This window comes from Protopterus annectens, chromosome 6.part0, assembly GCF_019279795.1.
Source record: "Protopterus annectens isolate FY-2018-M chromosome 6.part0, PAN1.0, whole genome shotgun sequence".
NCBI lineage: Eukaryota > Metazoa > Chordata > Ceratodontiformes > Protopteridae > Protopterus > Protopterus annectens.
In genome coordinates this window covers 1323183218-1323201481 of record NC_056737.1, presented here as the reverse complement: position 1 = coordinate 1323201481, position 18264 = coordinate 1323183218, and the positions used below count along the sequence as shown (strand labels likewise).

The following is an 18264-nucleotide window of genomic DNA, read 5'->3' as shown; positions in this document are numbered from 1 at the left end:
CACTTTTAATGTTGCTTTTTTACTGGTTTGTCCCATAACATATTTGCTGCTTGGATGTTATTCCTTTTAATTTTATTGCCTATATCTTCTTCAGATAACCCCTTTTGCCTATTTACTGAACTTCTTTGCATGTTTAAGTGTTCTTTTAGTGTCGTCTCCTCGTCTCCAGAAACTATATAAGTTCAATGCCTTAATCTTTTTGCATGTTTTCCACAGTATTTATGATTTATTTATATTTGGTAACCAATAGAAGATTTAATCCATGAAAGGCGTTTTCAGTCACAACATGAGTAAACAGCAATGCACATGATACAAAATGGACATATTCATATTTTAGCAAGTAAATAAGAGAACCAGAAATGAAAGGGGATATGTACACTTAGGGCAAAGACACAAAACACAGGGAAAAAAGCTTCACATGCAAGCATTGCACATGGTTTGTGTATGTATAAAACAGCAAACAATTTAAGATATTGAGATAATGGCAAAACTATTCAGAACACACGTAGTCAGTGGAATTGTACAGTGATAGAACAGCAGATGCAGAACTTAGACAGTGAACTGTACAATGTCATAGAAAGATACTATTAAACCACAGCAAAATGTGCAAGCCATTATCAAATCTTAGCTATTAGTCAATGGTCATCAAAAAATATCATAGCAATCAAGAGGGTGGCCACTTGAAATAAAAAGAAAATATATATAAATATGGAGACACCAATAAGTTTACAGTTAGGCAGTGTCTGCATTTACAAATAGCTCTGTGTGCAAGGTGATGAAGGCTGATAAAACTGAACTGTTGTTTACACTATTGGTTAGTGATTCTCTGGTATCACTGGGGTGAGATCAGCCCTTTAAGACTCTGTCATACAGGAAGTAATGAGAGATGTTTCTATTTGGCATTAACCTTACCTTGGTTAGTGATGTCAGCTTATTCACCACTCTGAAAGTATCCTATGCTTTCTCCCTGAGGTGTGCATGCCTTCCCCACCTACATACATCATACATGCACACATGCAAAAGCACACATACTCACACATGAGCACATACACACACACACACACACACACACACACACACACACACACACACACACACACACACACACACACACACACACACACACAAACACACACACACAAACACACACACACACACACACACACCATGAAGGTTACCATCACTGGCTTGGCATCACTAAGAGAATGACCACCAGTCTTATAGCCACTAGCCACTACTTGCATGTTAGCAGGCTAGCCAGGTGAGACCACTAATACCCCCCCCCCCCGGTATGAGCTAGCTGGAGCTAGCCACTCACTCCTACTTTCCCTGCCTGACCTTTCCATCACCTGTGCCATTATTTGAATTCAGATCACCTTTGTCGTAGTCAGGGTTTTATCCCTCTCTGCCACAGACCCAGGTTTTATGTTCCATTTCTTGATATCAACTTTGTTCTCATCTTGTTGCTTCACCACCTGTTTCACTCCTAGATCTCATCTAAGTAAGCAGCTTTGAAGGTGACTGTTTCTCTTAGAGGTTCATCTTCTTGGACTTAATCCAGTCCTGTAATCAAGTGCATATACTAGAATAGCTCTATCTCTGAATTTCTTAGACTCACCATCTTTGTATCTTCCACAGTTGTCACAATAAACCAAGCAAATAGCCATCTGTTTCCCATGGAGCATGTGCTTACAAAATGTACCAGACCACCCATGTACAAAATGGTAAACAGGGGGTTGATGCCAATCACTTTTATCACTGCACTAGAAAATATACAAGACAGATCTGTGTTCTTGGAAAAAAGTGTTTTTTTTTGTTTTTTTTTCAAAATTCTTTTTTGGGGTTCTCTTTGCCTGGATATCTAACCCATTCCATCTCCCCACTGACTTCTTTATTGAAGTATCTTAATTGGTTTGGTGCCTTTACCAGAAGGGGTGAAAGTTGAGCAGTGATGGCACATTCTGCTGGATAGCTTGGATTTTTGCTGTATGCATCTAACTTTTCTCTTGCACATCTTAGTGACTGCTTAGGGGTGCATTGTGTAGTGGTGTATTATGGAGATGTCACTAGTGTATTATGGAGATGTCACTAGTGTATTATGGTGATGTCACTAGTGTATTATGGAGATGTCACTAGTGTATTATGGAGATGTCACTGGTGTATTATGGAGATGTCACTAGTGTATTATGGAGATGTCACTAGTGTATTATGGTGATGTCACTAGTGTATTATGGATATGTCACTAGTGTATTATGGAGATGTCACTGGTGTATTATGGAGATGTCACTGGTGTATTATGGAGATGTCACTAGTGTATTATGGTGATGTCACTAGTGTATTATGGAGATGTCACTGGTGTATTATGGAGATGTCACTAGTGTATTATGGAGATGTCACTAGTGTATTATGGAGATGTCACTGGTGTATTATGGAGATGTCACTGGTGTATTATGGAGATGTGTATTATGGAGATGTCACTGGTGTATTATGGAGATGTGTATTATGGAGATGTCACTGGTGTATTATGGAGATGTCACTGGTGTATTATGGAGATGTCACTAGTGTATTATGGAGATGTCACTGGTGTATTATGGAGATGTCACTGGTGTATTATGGAGATGTCACTAGTGTATTATGGAGATGTCACTGGTGTATTATGGAGATGTCACTGGTGTATTATGGAGATGTCACTAGTGTATTATGGAGATGTCACTGGTGTATTATGGAGATGTCACTGGTGTATTATGGAGATGTCACTAGTGTATTATGGAGATGTCACTAGTGTATTATGGAGATGTCACTAGTGTATTATGGAGATGTCACTAGCTCATTTAAGTAGCTGTGCTTCACTGACAGACAGCCATGTTGATGCTTTCCATTCGGTTTTCCAGTTTCCAACAGAAAATCAGGTGGCAAGATACACGTCCCCTTGTTACAAATACACACCCCCTGCCGTAGGATAGTGAGCGGACAATGACTACTCACACACCCCACCCCAACATCATGAACTCCAGTATCAAATCTGTCTCTTCCTGGTTGTAAGCAGAGCTTCATTCTGTCTATACTACAGTACCAGTAGACTCACACACACACACCCCCAACATCATGAACTCCTCCAGTATCAAATCTGTCTCTTCCTGGTTGTAAACAGAGCTTCATTCTGTCTATACTACAGTACCAGTAGACTCACACACACACCCCCAACATCATGAACTCCTCCAGTATCAAATCTGTCTCTTCCTGGTTGTAAGCAGAGCTTCATTCTGTCTATACTACAGTACCAGTAGACTCACACACACACCCCCAACATCATGAACTCCTCCAGTATCAAATCTGTCTCTTCCTGGTTGTAAGCAGAGCTTCATTCTGTCTATACTACAGTACCAGTAGACTCACACACACACACCCCCAACATCATGAACTCCTCCAGTATCAAATCTGGCTCTTCCTGGTTGTAAGCAGAGCTTCATTCTGTCTATACTACAGTACCAGTAGACTCACACACACACACACCCAACATCATGAACTCCAGTATCAAATCTGGCTCTTCCTGGTTGTAAGCAGAGCTTCATTCTGTCTATACTACAGTACCAGTAGACTCACACACACACCCCCAACATCATGAACTCCTCCAGTATCAAATCTGGCTCTTCCTGGTTGTAAGCAGAGCTTCATTCTGTCTATACTACAGTACCAGTAGAGAACACTTAGGAAAAGTGAAAGAATAAGCCAAAATGTGAACTCTCAGATTTCTTGTAAATAAGTGCAAAGTGATTCACCTTTTAAACAGAAACATGAGGAGTATGCAAACAGCTATGGGAGTACAAACAGCAAGGAATATTTAACTGAACTTGTGTAGAACCATATTTGATTGTCTTTAACTAGTCAAGCAATGTGAGACAAAATAAGTAGAATTTGGGGAATGTGGTTTATATGGGGAAAGATAGTACCAGAAGAAACAGAATGTTATATGCATATTGATGCTATCCAATCTGGAGGAATTGTTACTCCTACAGACATCCCTACCTTTGTAAGGCCACAGATTGGACATAGTCTAAAAGAGATCGCTTACAATGAAATCCAGCTGATAATGTCAATCCTGATATCAGATACTAAAAATGTACACCTGGAAAAATCAGGAAGTAGATAAATACGAGAAAAAGCTCAGGTACCTCAAAGAAGATCTGAAAATGTGCAAAAATGTAACATCTTTCTAAACAACACGAGCAGGAATAAAGGGACATCACTTAGTTCTGTAAGCATTTTTTAACCAGGTAGGTGATGACCAACGCAATGACTGGTTTTCGACAGGGCACAGAGAGAACATTTGGCGGCATGCAGCAGACGTTTACAGATAAATTAGAACTGAAAGAGGGCTGTCAATAACTGCAAAATGCTACAGTCAAAACATTGTTGGCATTATGAAGAATGTAACAGCAACATCATTTACACAGCCACGATGAGTGCATTTACATGGATATGCAGCAAAAATAAAAACAAATAAATAAGTGCAGAAGGAGGGGTATCTGAAAAGACATGAAGAAAATAACACTGTTTAATTAGTGTTATAAGCACTGTCAGATAACTTATAAAGTAGGAATAGTCTAGTCAAAATTTACATTTGACTGTGAGTGTTAAGAGAATTGGAAGGCTTGGAACAATGTTTGCAAGTACTTTTTTCACAAGAGCAGTTGTCTATTTGCAGCAAACTTCATGAAGAGGCATTAAGCTCAACCATATGAGAAAAATTTAAAAGAGGTGGAAACTTCATAAGGCTATTCTAATGAAAGTTAGCAGAAAATAAGGCAGTGATTGTCAAAGGCTTTTAAACTGATGCTAAAATCAGGAAATAAAATGGGCTAAATGATCCTTATTTGTTGCCAAAGTCAATGTCAATGTTTGTTTTGGAGTACAGAATTTTTCTGTTTCCTTCATTTCTTCTTCCTCACTTCCTCCTGCTTTCAGTCTTGTGAGAGTTCAAATTTCATTCTGTTGCGGTAGATTCACAAATACCACTTTACCTAAAACATATCAAGAAACAGGTATGTCTGCTCAAAACAGAGAATCTATCACAGGCTTTCAAAACTGCTTCTTACCTTCTCTGTCCACAGACACAAGCCTCCTTCTCTAGCTAAATATTCAAGTGGTAGATTTTTGATATTGGTATATAGTGATTTGGTTTACTTGGCAAGTAACAAAATATTTTGGAAAAGGTTTTATGAATGTTCATGCATTTGGCATCCCCTAAACTAATGTCCTGGGACCCATTCTTTTGCTGATGTTCATCTGATGGCATCCCCAAATGTGATACCTTATTGAGCATTCGCATAGTACCAAAGAACACAAATCGTGTCAGAAACAGAGTACATTATTGCTAATATTTATTGACTCAATGAATTAGTTGCCAAGGGCTTATTTGCTTGTACATCCCCTAACTTTTGCTCTTGCTGTGTGACTGTTGGCATACAGCCTTTGCAACTGAACTATTTAGCTCAGAGGAAAGAATCAAATAAATGTTTATTACTAAAGGATTAAAATGCATATAAATATTATGTTAAAAATAGGGGGGTTGCAGTGTAGATATTTGCTATGTAAGGATTAAAATATATATAAAAATGTTTATGTTAAAAGCAGAAGTTGTTGCAGGGCAGATGAGAATCATATTGCAGATGTCATCCTATTATCACCACAGACATGACACGCTGTGGTGAGTGAGTATTGTTGGTATAGTAATGCAAATACTGGCAGTCTCACGTTGACATGTGAGCTGTACTACAATGGTTCTCATAGGACTGTGAGCTGTTACAGCAGAAATTTACAGAACATGCTGTGATAATAAGTTTGTATAAGAAGGAAAAACAGACCATGAGGTCACTGGATCAGACAAGGTTTAGCCAAATAGAAATAATATCTTCAGAAATAAATAAAATGCAAAAACTGTATGAACAAGCTATATATAGAATGAGAACAGGAGCATGTGTTTGAGGAAAGCTCTTATAGCTGTAGTACGTGAGGGAGTAGACTTAAAGGAGTTTTCACTGACTGTCATTTAGCTCTAGTTTTTATAGGTGAAAAGAGTCAGGCGTTCATACTGACTGTATAATTAGAGATATTGCACCTTAAGTATTTTAAAGTAAAGTAAACATTCAAACAGCGTGTTCAACATGAGCAACAAAAATTCATAAACAACACAGCGTATCTCCATAATGTAACACAGGAAGTAACAAACACCTTGTTCTGATTTCTGCTATGAGATTTCATCAGTTAATATCCTTGCAATGAGTTTGTAACAGTTCACTGAAGATGGATGAAATCATGGTCCTTTCAAATGGTTAACTGGTGGTTACATTAAAACACCTTCAGTTTCAAATCATGCCTAATATAACTGGAGGATGTATTTTAGCAATAAAAGGCATTTAGTCTAGAGATACTCAGTTGTGCAAGACAGCATGAACACAGTTCTTCAGGCCCCAGGAATGAATTATGCCTTACATAATTATGTGCTAGTTTTGCTTTGTTGGCCTAATGTAACTTCTCAGCTCTGGTTTATGCAGTTCAGCTGTAAGGCTGGCATACTGACTGAATAACATGCTAATAAAAATGAAGTAAACAAACAAATTAGGATATGTTAAAGGAGAATCATGTTTAGATGCTTGCATTCAGTAAAATGCAATTATAAGTAACAATCTTCTATGCTTCCCCTACAAGATGTTTCAAAAGCAGTTACAATATCCATGATATAGCACTAACAGTATGTAACTTTTAACGCTGGTATCCAGAACAGTATTTTTAGCTGTCGTAATTAATTGGTTATACATTTCTTTGTATGTCTTATTGCCTCTTTCTTGCATCCTTTGTTTATATTCTCTAGGTATTATACAAAGAGGGCTTGGGGAAAGGAACCGCAGTCATTTTTACTCCCGAGATGGAGAGAGTCCGACGAAATCAAGAAAACATTAGCTCGGTATTTAAAAAAAAAAAACAAGTACCTGAGCATCATTACAAGCTTCCATCATCTTTAACAGCCTAACACATTTCCCTCATTCCAGCTGTGTTCATAACTCATAACTCACCTCTGTTTTTTTCTAGTGGTCTACAGTTCCAATAACAGACCGTGTGCTACCATTTTGCACTGCCTAACACTGAAATAATTTACTGATTTATTTTACAGTCGCTGCAATTAAGCTTTTTTTTTTTTTTTGCAAATAATGCTCACATGCTATAACATATGTGTGGAATGATAAAACATTACAAAATAAACAGGGTGACTCATGCAAATTATTTTACTGTGTTGTTTGCAGGTTCTTTATTCAGATAGTTTCCGTAGGCAAGTACAAGGCAGAGCTGCCTACGTTATGGATACCCCAGAAATGAGGCGTGTACGGGAAACACAGAGAATCATTTCATCGGTAATTATTTACTTATGATCTTTATCTAAAACAAATATAACGTCATTGAGTGAAAACTTTAAAACTGAGCTCATTGTTGACTTTTGTCGCGTATGAAACTAGTGTAGTGTAAAGGTAACATTTTCCCTGCACTTCACGTTTTTTCATGTTGTTATTTTAAATAGTTGTATGTTGTAATAAATATGATATGACAAGTAAAATACATACCGCTTTCTTAGTAAATCGCTGCTTTGACCTATTTCTGCAGTTGGTTGGCTGATAAATTGAAAAGATAACCAAACTGTTGACAAATACTTTACATCGGTGGCTTTTGAGGGGATATTTAAAGTTAATATCATACTTTTCTGGGTGTTTGCAACTTTGATAACTTTCTCATTCATTTACAGGTATCTCATTTGAGAAAATGATACACTGTTAGCCTCACCCAAGCCTCAAATAATTTACAGAGATAAGAGGAGGAACAGTTTTGAAAGGGAAACATTAACAGACTGTGTTTTAAGAAAAGAATTTACTCACTGAATAGACTAGGATCAGTACAAGGAGGAGGAGAAGAAACAAAACTAGTGGAGTTTGAAATATAATATAGCAGGAAATGATCAAGCGTAAAGAGATAGAGACAGACAGTAACAGACAGGTAACACATACAGAGTTATGGATGAGGTGGAAAGGGGTTCAGTACTATTGCTGCCTACAAAGGATGCAAAGTTGAAAAGGAGGGGTAGGCAGGAAAATAGAAAAAGTTCAACTGGGACTCATGGATTTAATATAAAAGGTGCAAGGGGACGGTAAAGGTGTTACAGCAACAGAAACTTGATTGGAGAAGACAATGAGGCTGGTAGCAGAGACAATGGAAGAGTAAATAATGACATGCTGAAACAGTAGAACTGCAGTCGCAAGAATTACCATGGAGAACTACATTAATTTCAAGTGCTAAGTAGTCCCAGATATTGGAAGGAAAGAAGGTAGTTTGGTTATTTTATGAATACTATCACAGACTTAGGAGATTGTGAGTACTTGCTGAGTTCGACACCTCGTGATGGCACTGCAGAAAGCCTACATCTTTGTAGGGGAGACATAAATATACTGAGCACTACAGTATGCAGCAATATAAGTGGTGTGTTTTGATTGTCAGTGTTTCATGAGTCTGTATAGACAGGTAAACAGAAATATAAAGAATAAATTAAATTGTATTCAAGGGGGAGGAATTCAGTAGTGCTTATGACCTGCAGGCACATAGCACTAGTCAAGGCAGACATTCTAAGCATCCATACGGAAAGGAGGGGGTGATAAGTGAACTGCACACCTGGAGGTTGGTATTTCTTTTAAGCCATGGCCACCAGATATGCACAAAGCAGTTTCCCAAAGAAAGTGCTAGTGCTTTGGAGCCTGTTTATAATCTTATCTTTGCTCAGTCTGCCTGTCACTAATCAGTCAAAAACAACATCCTAGAGTGACCCTTTAGAAAACCTGCGCTGTCCACAGAGTTTTCAAGGCAAAGGTTGAACATAAATAGGTTGCCAGGTATTTTCTTCTGTATTACACAAACATGCAATCACACCTGCAAGCAATTTAGGTCTTCAGTACACAATTTGCATATCTTTGGAATATTGGAAGGAAACCAGAGCACCTAGAGAAAATCCACAAAAAATACAGAGGAGGACATTCAGACTCCACACAGAAGGCACCCCAGCTAAGAACCAACCCAGACAACCTAGATGCTCAGTATTCTGAACTGCTGTCAAATTACTTCCTGATTCTGTGTAATCTGGCAAACATCTTCTGATGATTTCATAGGGGGGCAAACAGTGCAGTTCAATGACTTAAGGTATTGAGTTGAAAAGAGTGTCAGTATGCCAGGATCAGGAACTAAGATTGTGTAATATTCTATGTTATTGAATTGCATCAACCATTCTCTACATAAACCAAATTCACTCAAGGACTTGTGGCAGCAGATTCTGGCCAATATTCTCTGGTGCAGCAGCAGTTCCACCTGTATGTCAAACCTGGTACTGATGCAGAGAGCCTGTTCTGAAATATAAGTGGAGTTGCATGGTCATGAATTTGACTAGCACAGGAGCTCTACTTTTATAATGGCATGGTCATCATACATGCATGCTCCCTAAGACAAGGTATGGGTGCATGCACGGCTACTAGCCCACCAGGAAACTAAATCTATTACTTAAAAACTGAATGCTAAGAGCCATCCCCACTGGAGTCTGGGGAATGCCTCACAAAGTACCACTCATGTACATAATCCCTGGCTCCCACCTTGACTTCTGAAGCCTATAGTACAGCTCCATCTGTAGACAGAATTTGGTACTGCAGGCAGTCTGCCTTCCCACCAGATACTACTTTTCATACCTATGCCTATACACAGCTGGAACTTCAGCCTTGTCAAGGAGTCCTTCAGCTCAACACACACACAATCACACTTTACTGTGGAGGATCATTGATTTCTGGTTTAAAAGCCCGCGTTTGTGCTTGTTTCCCACCTTTTCAGTAACTAGCCTAGTCCAGATACAGATGTGCTGTATATAGGACTGCTAGTAAGCTTTGAGTCCCCTAAGCCTTTCTCTGTTGGAGGGAAGCCTTCTAGCTTATCAGTGGGAGTGGTAAGCACTAGGTAGCCTATCTACCACAAGAGTGGTTTCTGGCCCAGAAATTGTAGTTTATTGGCCATTTGGGCAGTTTTTCCATCTCTTTCAACTTTCTGCTTTAAAAGCCCGCATTTGCGCTTGTTTCCCACCTTTCCTGTAACTAGTCTAGTCCAGATACAGATTTGTTGTATCCAGGACTATTTGTAAGCTTCTGAGCCCCCCAAGCCTTTCTGTGTTGGAGGGAAGCATTCTAGCTTATCAGTGGGAGTAGTAAGCACTAGGCAGTCTATCTACCACAAGATCCAGGTACAGTTTCTTAGTTTTAGCACTTGAAGTTACTTATTTGTGCTCAGCACTTGTTCAGAACTTGTTGTTAGCACTAAATAAGCTACAAATTACTACAGCACTCAGCCTTCCTCTTTACCTAGAGAAAAACAGTTTTTGTACTTACTTTCCTCACTTGCTTAAAGAAAAGCAGCTCTTATACTCACTTTCCCCACTTGTCTAGAGGAAATTATTGTTTTATTCAGGCATGTCCAAGGGTCAACTTCCAGTTTTCTCTCCTGTCTATCTGATGAATCTAGGCATCTTGGGGCAATGTAGCAATTGCCTCATGTACACAGACAACCCTCTCCTCCTACCACCTAACACCACAACCTGTGAGGGATGCACTTATCTAGCCAAATTGGAGGTAAAGCTCTCTCCAACCAAGACTGAACTTGACAGTCAAGAGGAGAAGGTAAACACTTGCACGACACCACACTCATCACATAGTCCCACTAAACCTACACCACCAAAATCCACACATAGAAACACAAAAACATTTGCGGAGGCTCTCAATAATAATCCGCTCAAGCAACAGAGACCTTCAAAGCAGAAACACAAGTAACCTCCACCCCCAACACAGCCCAAATGACACATAATCAACAGACTCAGCGTGCCAATAAACCACAGCCCATAAGGCAAAACAACGTACCCAACACACTAATCATAGATGACTCTATAATCAGGCACACTGATGTCCCACTCACCAGCCTAAACAAGGAGAAGGTTACTGTCAGCCGCCTGTCGAGTGCCAGGATCCGCCACATAACCCACTCACTCAGGTCACTTCACAACAAGTACAAATATGACTCTGTCATTGTCCATGTTGGTGTGAACGAACTGAGACGTACCTCCATGGACTACATGAAAAAAGATGTGGAAGAGCTCTCTGATCTTGTAGCCCAGGCAGGTATGATCCTAGCCCTGAAGTAGCATCCTGCCATCACCCAGAATGATACTGCAGTACAAGGACAAAATGATTGACTTCAACAATTGGCTAAGCTTCTGGTGTCATTCTAAGGGGATCCAGTATCTGTCTGCCTAGGATGACATGGTCGACAGACCACGATGCTTTGCCAGAGAAATAGGCTTGCACCTGTCGCCCCTGGGATTCCAGATACTGACTAAGGGTCTTACCGCCCCTATAGTGCCTTTTTTAGGCAAGGTTCAAATGACAAATTCACCACCATAACAGGAACAGGCAAGCAAAATCTGAGGGTAATGCTACTCAATGCTAGAACTCTAAATCTCAAAATGCACTCACTCGAGGCACTCCTTAAAATGGAGAACATCGATATCTGTGCAGTGACTGAGACCTGGTTCAAGGCTCTAGAGAGTACCCCTGCATTACCAGGCTATAACTCATGCCATACTTTTCAGCCATCTAACCTGGACTAGAACACCAAAGGTGGAGGTGTGTCCTTATTCATTAAGGATATCCACACCTCCAGGCTAGTTGCGCGGCATAATGCATCCTAGGTTATCCAAGTGCAACTAACTCTGGGCAAAACTGCAATCCAAATTGTAGCTTGCTACAGATCCCCCACCATGCCCCAGGATTCCCACTCCTCTTTTCTTGATATGCTGGAAAATATTAGGGTTTAACCAAACACCTTAATAATGGGTGATTTTAACTTCTTATTCTTCTTCTTCTTCTTTCGGCTGCTCCCATTAGGGGTTGCCACAGTGGATCATCTGTTTCCATTTCTTCCTGTCCTCTGCATCTTGCTCTGTCACACCAACCACCTGCATGTCCTCTCTCACCACATCCATAAACCTTATCTTAGGCCTAGGCCTTCCTCTTTTTCTGTTACCTGGCAGCTTCATCCTTAGCATCTTTTTCCCAATATACTCTGCATCCCTCCTCAGCACATGTCCAAACCAATGTAATCTTGCCTCTCGGGCTTTGTCTCCAAACCTTCCAACCTGGGCTGACCCTCTAATATACTTATTCTTAATCCTGTCCACCCTCGTCACACCCAGTGCAAATCTTAAGATTTTTAACTCTGCCACATCCAGCTCTGATTCCTGCCTTTTTGTCAATGCCACTATCTCCAACACATATAACATAGCTGGTATCACTACCCTCTTGTAGACCTTCCCTTTCACTCTTACAGGTACTCATCTGTCACAAATCACTCCTGACATTCTTCTCCACTCACTCCATCCTGCCTGTACTGTCTTCTTCACCTCTCTTCCACACTCACCATTAATCTGAACTGTTGATCCAAAGTATTTAAACTCATCCACCTTCGCCACCTCTACTCCCTGCATCCTCACCACTCCTCTATCCTCCCTCTCATTCACACACATATATTCTGTCTTAGTCCTGCTGACATTCATTCCTCTTCTCTCTAGAGCATATCCCCACCTCTCCAGGGTCTCCTCCACCTGTTCCCTACTCTCATTACAGATCACAATGTCATCTGCAAACATCATAGTCCACGGGGACTCCTGTCTGATCTTGTCTGTCAACCTGTCCATCACCATTCCAAATAAGAAAAGGTTCAGAGCTGATCCTTTATGTAATCTCACCTCCTCCTTAAACACATCCGTCACTCCCACCGCAGACCTCACCACTGTCACACTACCCACATACATATCCTGTACCACTCTTACATACTTCTCTGACATTCCCAACTTCCTCATACAATACCAGAACTCCTCTTCTTCTGACCTTCTCTGTACTTCTCCATCAACACTCTCAGAGCAAACATCGCATCTGTAGTGCTCTTTCCTGGCATGAAACCATACTGCTGATCACTAATCATCACCTCCCTTCTTAACCTAGCTTCCACTACTCTTTCCCATAACTTCATGATGTGACTGATCAGTTTAATCCCTCTGTAGTTACTACAGCTCTGCACATCACCCTTATTCTTAAAAATCAGTACCAAAACACTTTTTCTCCATTCCTGAGGCAACCTCTCACTTTCCAAGATTTCATTAAACAATCTGGTTAAAAACTCCAGTGCCATTTCACCTAAACACCTCCATGCTTCCACAGGTATGTCATCTGGACCAACAGCCTTTCCATTCTTCATCCTCTTCATAGCTATCCTTACTTCTTCCTGGCTAATCCACTGCACTTCATGATTCACTATCCGCACATCATCCAACCTTCTCTCCCTCTCATTCTCTTCATTCATCAGCCCCTCAAAGTACTCTTTCCATCTGCTCAACACACTCTCCTCGCTTGTGAGTACGTTTCCCTCATTATCCTTTATCACCCTTACCTGCTGCACATATTTACTAGCTCAGTCCCTCTGTCTAGCCACTCGGTACAGGTCCTTTTCTCCCTCCTTAGTGTCCAACCTTTCATACAACTCTTCATGTTCCTTATCCTTAGCCTTTGCCATCTCTCTCTTTGCCATGCACTTCATCTCCTTATACTCCTGTCTACTTTCTTCATCTCTCTGACAATCCCACTTCTTCTTTGCCAACCTCTATCTCTGTATACTCTCCTGTACTTCCTCATTCCATCACCAGGTCTCCTTGTCCTCCTTCCTCTTTCCAGATGTCACACTAAGTACCTTTCTAGCCATTTCCCTTACTAGCTCTGCTGTAGTTACCCAGCTAATCGGTAACTCTTCACTGCCACCCAGTGTCTGTCTTAGCTCTTCCCTGAACTCCACCTCACAATTACCTTTTTTCAATTTCCACTATTTGATCCCCACCATTAACTGGGAAAACTACTCATGTACCAACTCCTTCCCTCAATGCTTTCTGGAATTCATAAATTCCAATGCCCTGGATCAACTTATCCACACCCCCACCAAGGGCAGCAATATCCTAGACCTAGTCATTACCAGCATGAGTGACTGGTGTTCCACACCTGAAGTCAACTCCTCGTTGGTCCGATCCAACCATAAGCTAATCACCCTAGATATCCACATCCCGCCCCCACCCCCCATTAAGGAAACCACAGTAAAAACTTTCTCCAAAGCTAACTTCATGCTTCTTAAGATAGAAGTGGCGAACTTCATGACACCCATGCAGATGGACAATACAGTTACGACTGATGAATCCTACACAAATGCACTCTATAAGCGCTTACACAAGTGCATGGATCGTGCTATCCCAAACAGAACCAAGACGCTATCCTCCAAAAAAAGGAAGCCAATCTGGTGGTCCCCTGCCATAAACAAACTCTACAACAGAAGGAAGAAATTGTTGCAAAAGAGAGTAAAATCCCATGAGTGGAGGAGCTCCCTGGTCAGCTTCAGTAAGAAGCTGAGAGCTGAGATTCCTTATAAGATCCTCCAAAGCTAGCTACGAAAACAAAATCGTCACTGATTCTAAGGGCAATCAAAAAGCATTCTATAACTATGTAAAGAATCGCAATGGCAACACCCAGATCTGGTTACAGCACAACAGCACGGAAATTACAGAACCAACTGATATTGCCAACATCCTGGCAGATAGGTTCAGTGCTAACTTTACCCCCCTCTCACCCCCTAAAGGGCCCATATATATACAGGAAGAATGCAGAGTCCCTGTAATCACATCAATGCAGGTAAAAGCTGCACTCTCTAAAACCAAAAACACAGCATCCATGAGACTGGACAACATCCCAGGCTGCGTTTTACATGAACTTCAGAACGAACTGGCCCCCTACCTAAGCACCACGTTCAATCATAGTCACACATCAGGCTTTGTGCCCACTGAATGGCACACAGCAACAGTTATCCCATTCCACAAAGGGGGAGCCACCACTGATCCTGGGAACTATTGCCCTATTAGCCTGATGAGCCTGGTCTGCAAGGCCATGGAACATATCATCATGGAACTCATAAACAAAGACATTGGTAACCTCCAAACTCTGGACTCCACCAAGTTTGGGTTTATGAAAGGCAGATCATGCCTTCTGAACCTGATTGACTTCTTTGAGGCAGTCACCAAAGCCGTAGACAAGGGTAAGTTGGTTCACACAACCTATCTTGACCTCGCCAAGGCTTTTGACACCATCCTCCATTCTGGAATTATAGCTAAACTCACTAAACTAGGTATAAATCCCTACATCACAAGATGGGTTGCCAACTGGCTCACTGACAGAACCCACACTGTAACAGTTGCAGACTCCAAATCTGACTTCAAACCAGTGACAAGTGGTGTACCACAGGGTTCAATTCTGGGGCCTCTCCTGTTTGATATCTACTTCTCTTAAGTACAGGCTAACACAGAAGGCCTCTGGCTAATGAAGTTTGCAGATGACTGCAAACTAGAAGCCATAGTCAAGTCCCCAAATGATGTGGACATCCTACAGAAGGGCCTCACTGAGACAGATGCCTGGTGTCAGAGACATGGCCTCAAGCTCAATGCCAAAAAGTGCATTGTCATCCCCTTTGGTAAAAACTCTGTACCCATGAACTACCACATAAACAGCAGTCTACTTAACACTGAATGTGTGATAAGAGACCTTGGGACCCAGGTGGACAGTAGTCTCTCCTTTGATAATCACATCACCACAGTAGTCAGGAAATCCTTCTATGTGGCACACCTCATCACAAAAGGGTTCCCATCCAGGAAAAAAGAGGTCATTTTTGCCCTCTACTCGGCACTCATTAGACCCATTATAGAGTACAACCCCCTTTTGGAATGTACCTCATAAGACATCTGCAGCAGCTGGAAGGGCCACAGAAGTACCTCACAAAGAGGATTTGACCTCAAACAGATGCCCTACACTGACCATCTCAAAAAACTCCAGCTTTACTCTGTAGCATATCACCTACTCTAAGAAGATCTCTGCCTAACATAAAAAGCTATGTCAAACCCAGAGCTTTTGGACATGCTACATATAAAGAAATCCCAATCCCTCCGAGCTACATGCTCTAGGGACCTAAACCTTGTCACCACAATAAACAAGACATGCTGGAGGGATAGATTCCTGTCCCAGAGACTTCCTATACACTGGAACAAGCTACCCATCTATGTCAATGTTCCTCATTAGCACTCTTCAAGAAAAATCTTGATGAGTGAATGGGAAATAGGAAATACACCCCGGGGATCACGTCTGTGGCTCTGCTTGACAGGGGCACAGGAAGTTAACTTTCTTGGCTGGTGTAAGCCAGGGAACCTTGTTTGCTAGGCTTACTTAGACCCTTGGGCCGATAGCCTAGTACCTACCTATGGACCTATGATTCATTTGCCATTAGTTTTCCTCTGAGAGTAACCATCCAGTGGTAAACTTCCATTTATTATAATGTTACGTCTGTGTTATTACACTGTATGCATTACACACTAATACAAATATTATTTTGTTCCATTTCTCTTTAGTTACTTTTGATTTGAATAACTAGTTATGGATTTATTGTCTGAGTGCTTGACTGCGTGAGTTGCACTATGTGTTATTTTATGTGCTGAAATCTGCTGCAGATTATAGATAACATTTCTATCCACTACAAGCAGGTTATCTCCATTATTCCATCATCAAAATGTAGGTCTACATGACTCAGTCAGAATCAGGAAGTATCTGACACTACTCAGCATACAGAAAATTCAAACACTAGTTTATTACATATGTAATAAATACAGTTCCAGGGAAGAAAGTGATTTAAAAAGTACATATTTTAGAATCAGAAAGCCCGCTTTACATGATGAGTGCATGATTGCTGATAAAAGAAACAGTAAGAAAATACCTTTGTACATGATCTTTGACAACATCATCTAAACAGTTTATAGAGATTTGCTGCCAAAGATGCCTCTGAAAAATCCTCGCCATCAGATGAGAAGAGTACTGCATCGGATTTCTTGTTTAATTTAGCCAAGGCATTTATTTTCTTACCCATTGCTGAACAACTTCTTAGAAAGTTGAGAGTTAGATATCTGTATCACATTTGATGTTAAAAGACCTGGAGGTCTGAGCTCTTTCCTAATACTGGGTATTTGGATTCAGTAGGACAGACATTGTAATGCAACATGAAGAATCTGCATAATTCCTGAGTCTGAGGCTAACAGCAGTTCAAATGGACATTAGAGTCCATGAAGCTTGCTCAACAATGAGTAAGACGGGGATTCAGCAGCTTCATCATGCTGCATTTTAATGGCAGTTTCAGACTGTGTAATCAAATACCTGATTTTAATGTCAGTGTCAGACTGTGTAATCAAATACCTGGTAATAGGATTGCATTTTAATGTCAGTGTCAGACTGTGTAATCAAATACCTGATTTTAATGTCAGTGTCAGACTGTGTAATCAAATACCTGGTAATAGGACTGCATTAGATTAAAAATGTGAATTTTCTGAAGGCTAGCAAATTATTAAGTAGAATCAAATATGTACTGTTTTGCCTACTAGTATGGAAGTAAAGTTTCCATTTACAACATGAAGGATATCAGATCTGGACTGAGCTTGGTTTTTTGAAAACTAACCACATTATAGGGAGTTCACCAGCCAGTGGACTGCTCCTCTTTTTAGTTACACAATGGGTATTTATTTTGTATGGTGTAAGGGTGTAGTATCAAGTACATATGATTCAGGTAAGCAGTAGATATCTACAGGGGGTACATTCAGGTGTAGACACACCCCTGTGATGGCAGTGCATGCTGTGATATGCTTAGTAATCAGGATGAAATGAGCTGAAGTGAAATCAATTAACTTAGTTACAGACTCCTCACCATACCTCACAATGCATACATGGTGATGGAATCCCATTGAGAAGCTTGACTTTTCAAAAAGTCGAATTTCATATGGTCAAGACCATATGATCAACTTTTAGGAAAGTTAAACTTCAGAAAACAACAAAAATCTGTGTTTCTGCAGATGGGGCAAGCCCCCTGCATCTCCCTTGTGGGGCGCTGTACCCCTCACACCCCCTACATATTATATATAACAACTCTAAGATCGCACTACAGTGGAGAAAAGGGTAAATTACCCAGTCCCCACTGTACTGCGATCTCCATTCAAAAGTTTCACCTTTCTGAAAAGTCGATCAT

The 18264-nt window shown here is 40.7% G+C and overlaps 1 protein-coding gene across 13 annotated transcripts in view; it reads left to right on the top strand.

The window, feature by feature from the left end:
• The window catches only part of NEB (nebulin), a 619289-nt gene that overhangs the window by 556799 nt on the left and 44226 nt on the right, over positions 1 to 18264 (top strand). For all 13 annotated transcript variants that reach the window (XM_044074886.1, XM_044074893.1, XM_044074887.1 and 10 more), the window contains 2 exons: positions 6872 to 6964; positions 7302 to 7409. In XM_044074886.1, the coding sequence (XP_043930821.1) occupies positions 6872 to 6964; positions 7302 to 7409 (201 nt within the window). The remainder of the gene's footprint in view (positions 1 to 6871; positions 6965 to 7301; positions 7410 to 18264) is intronic.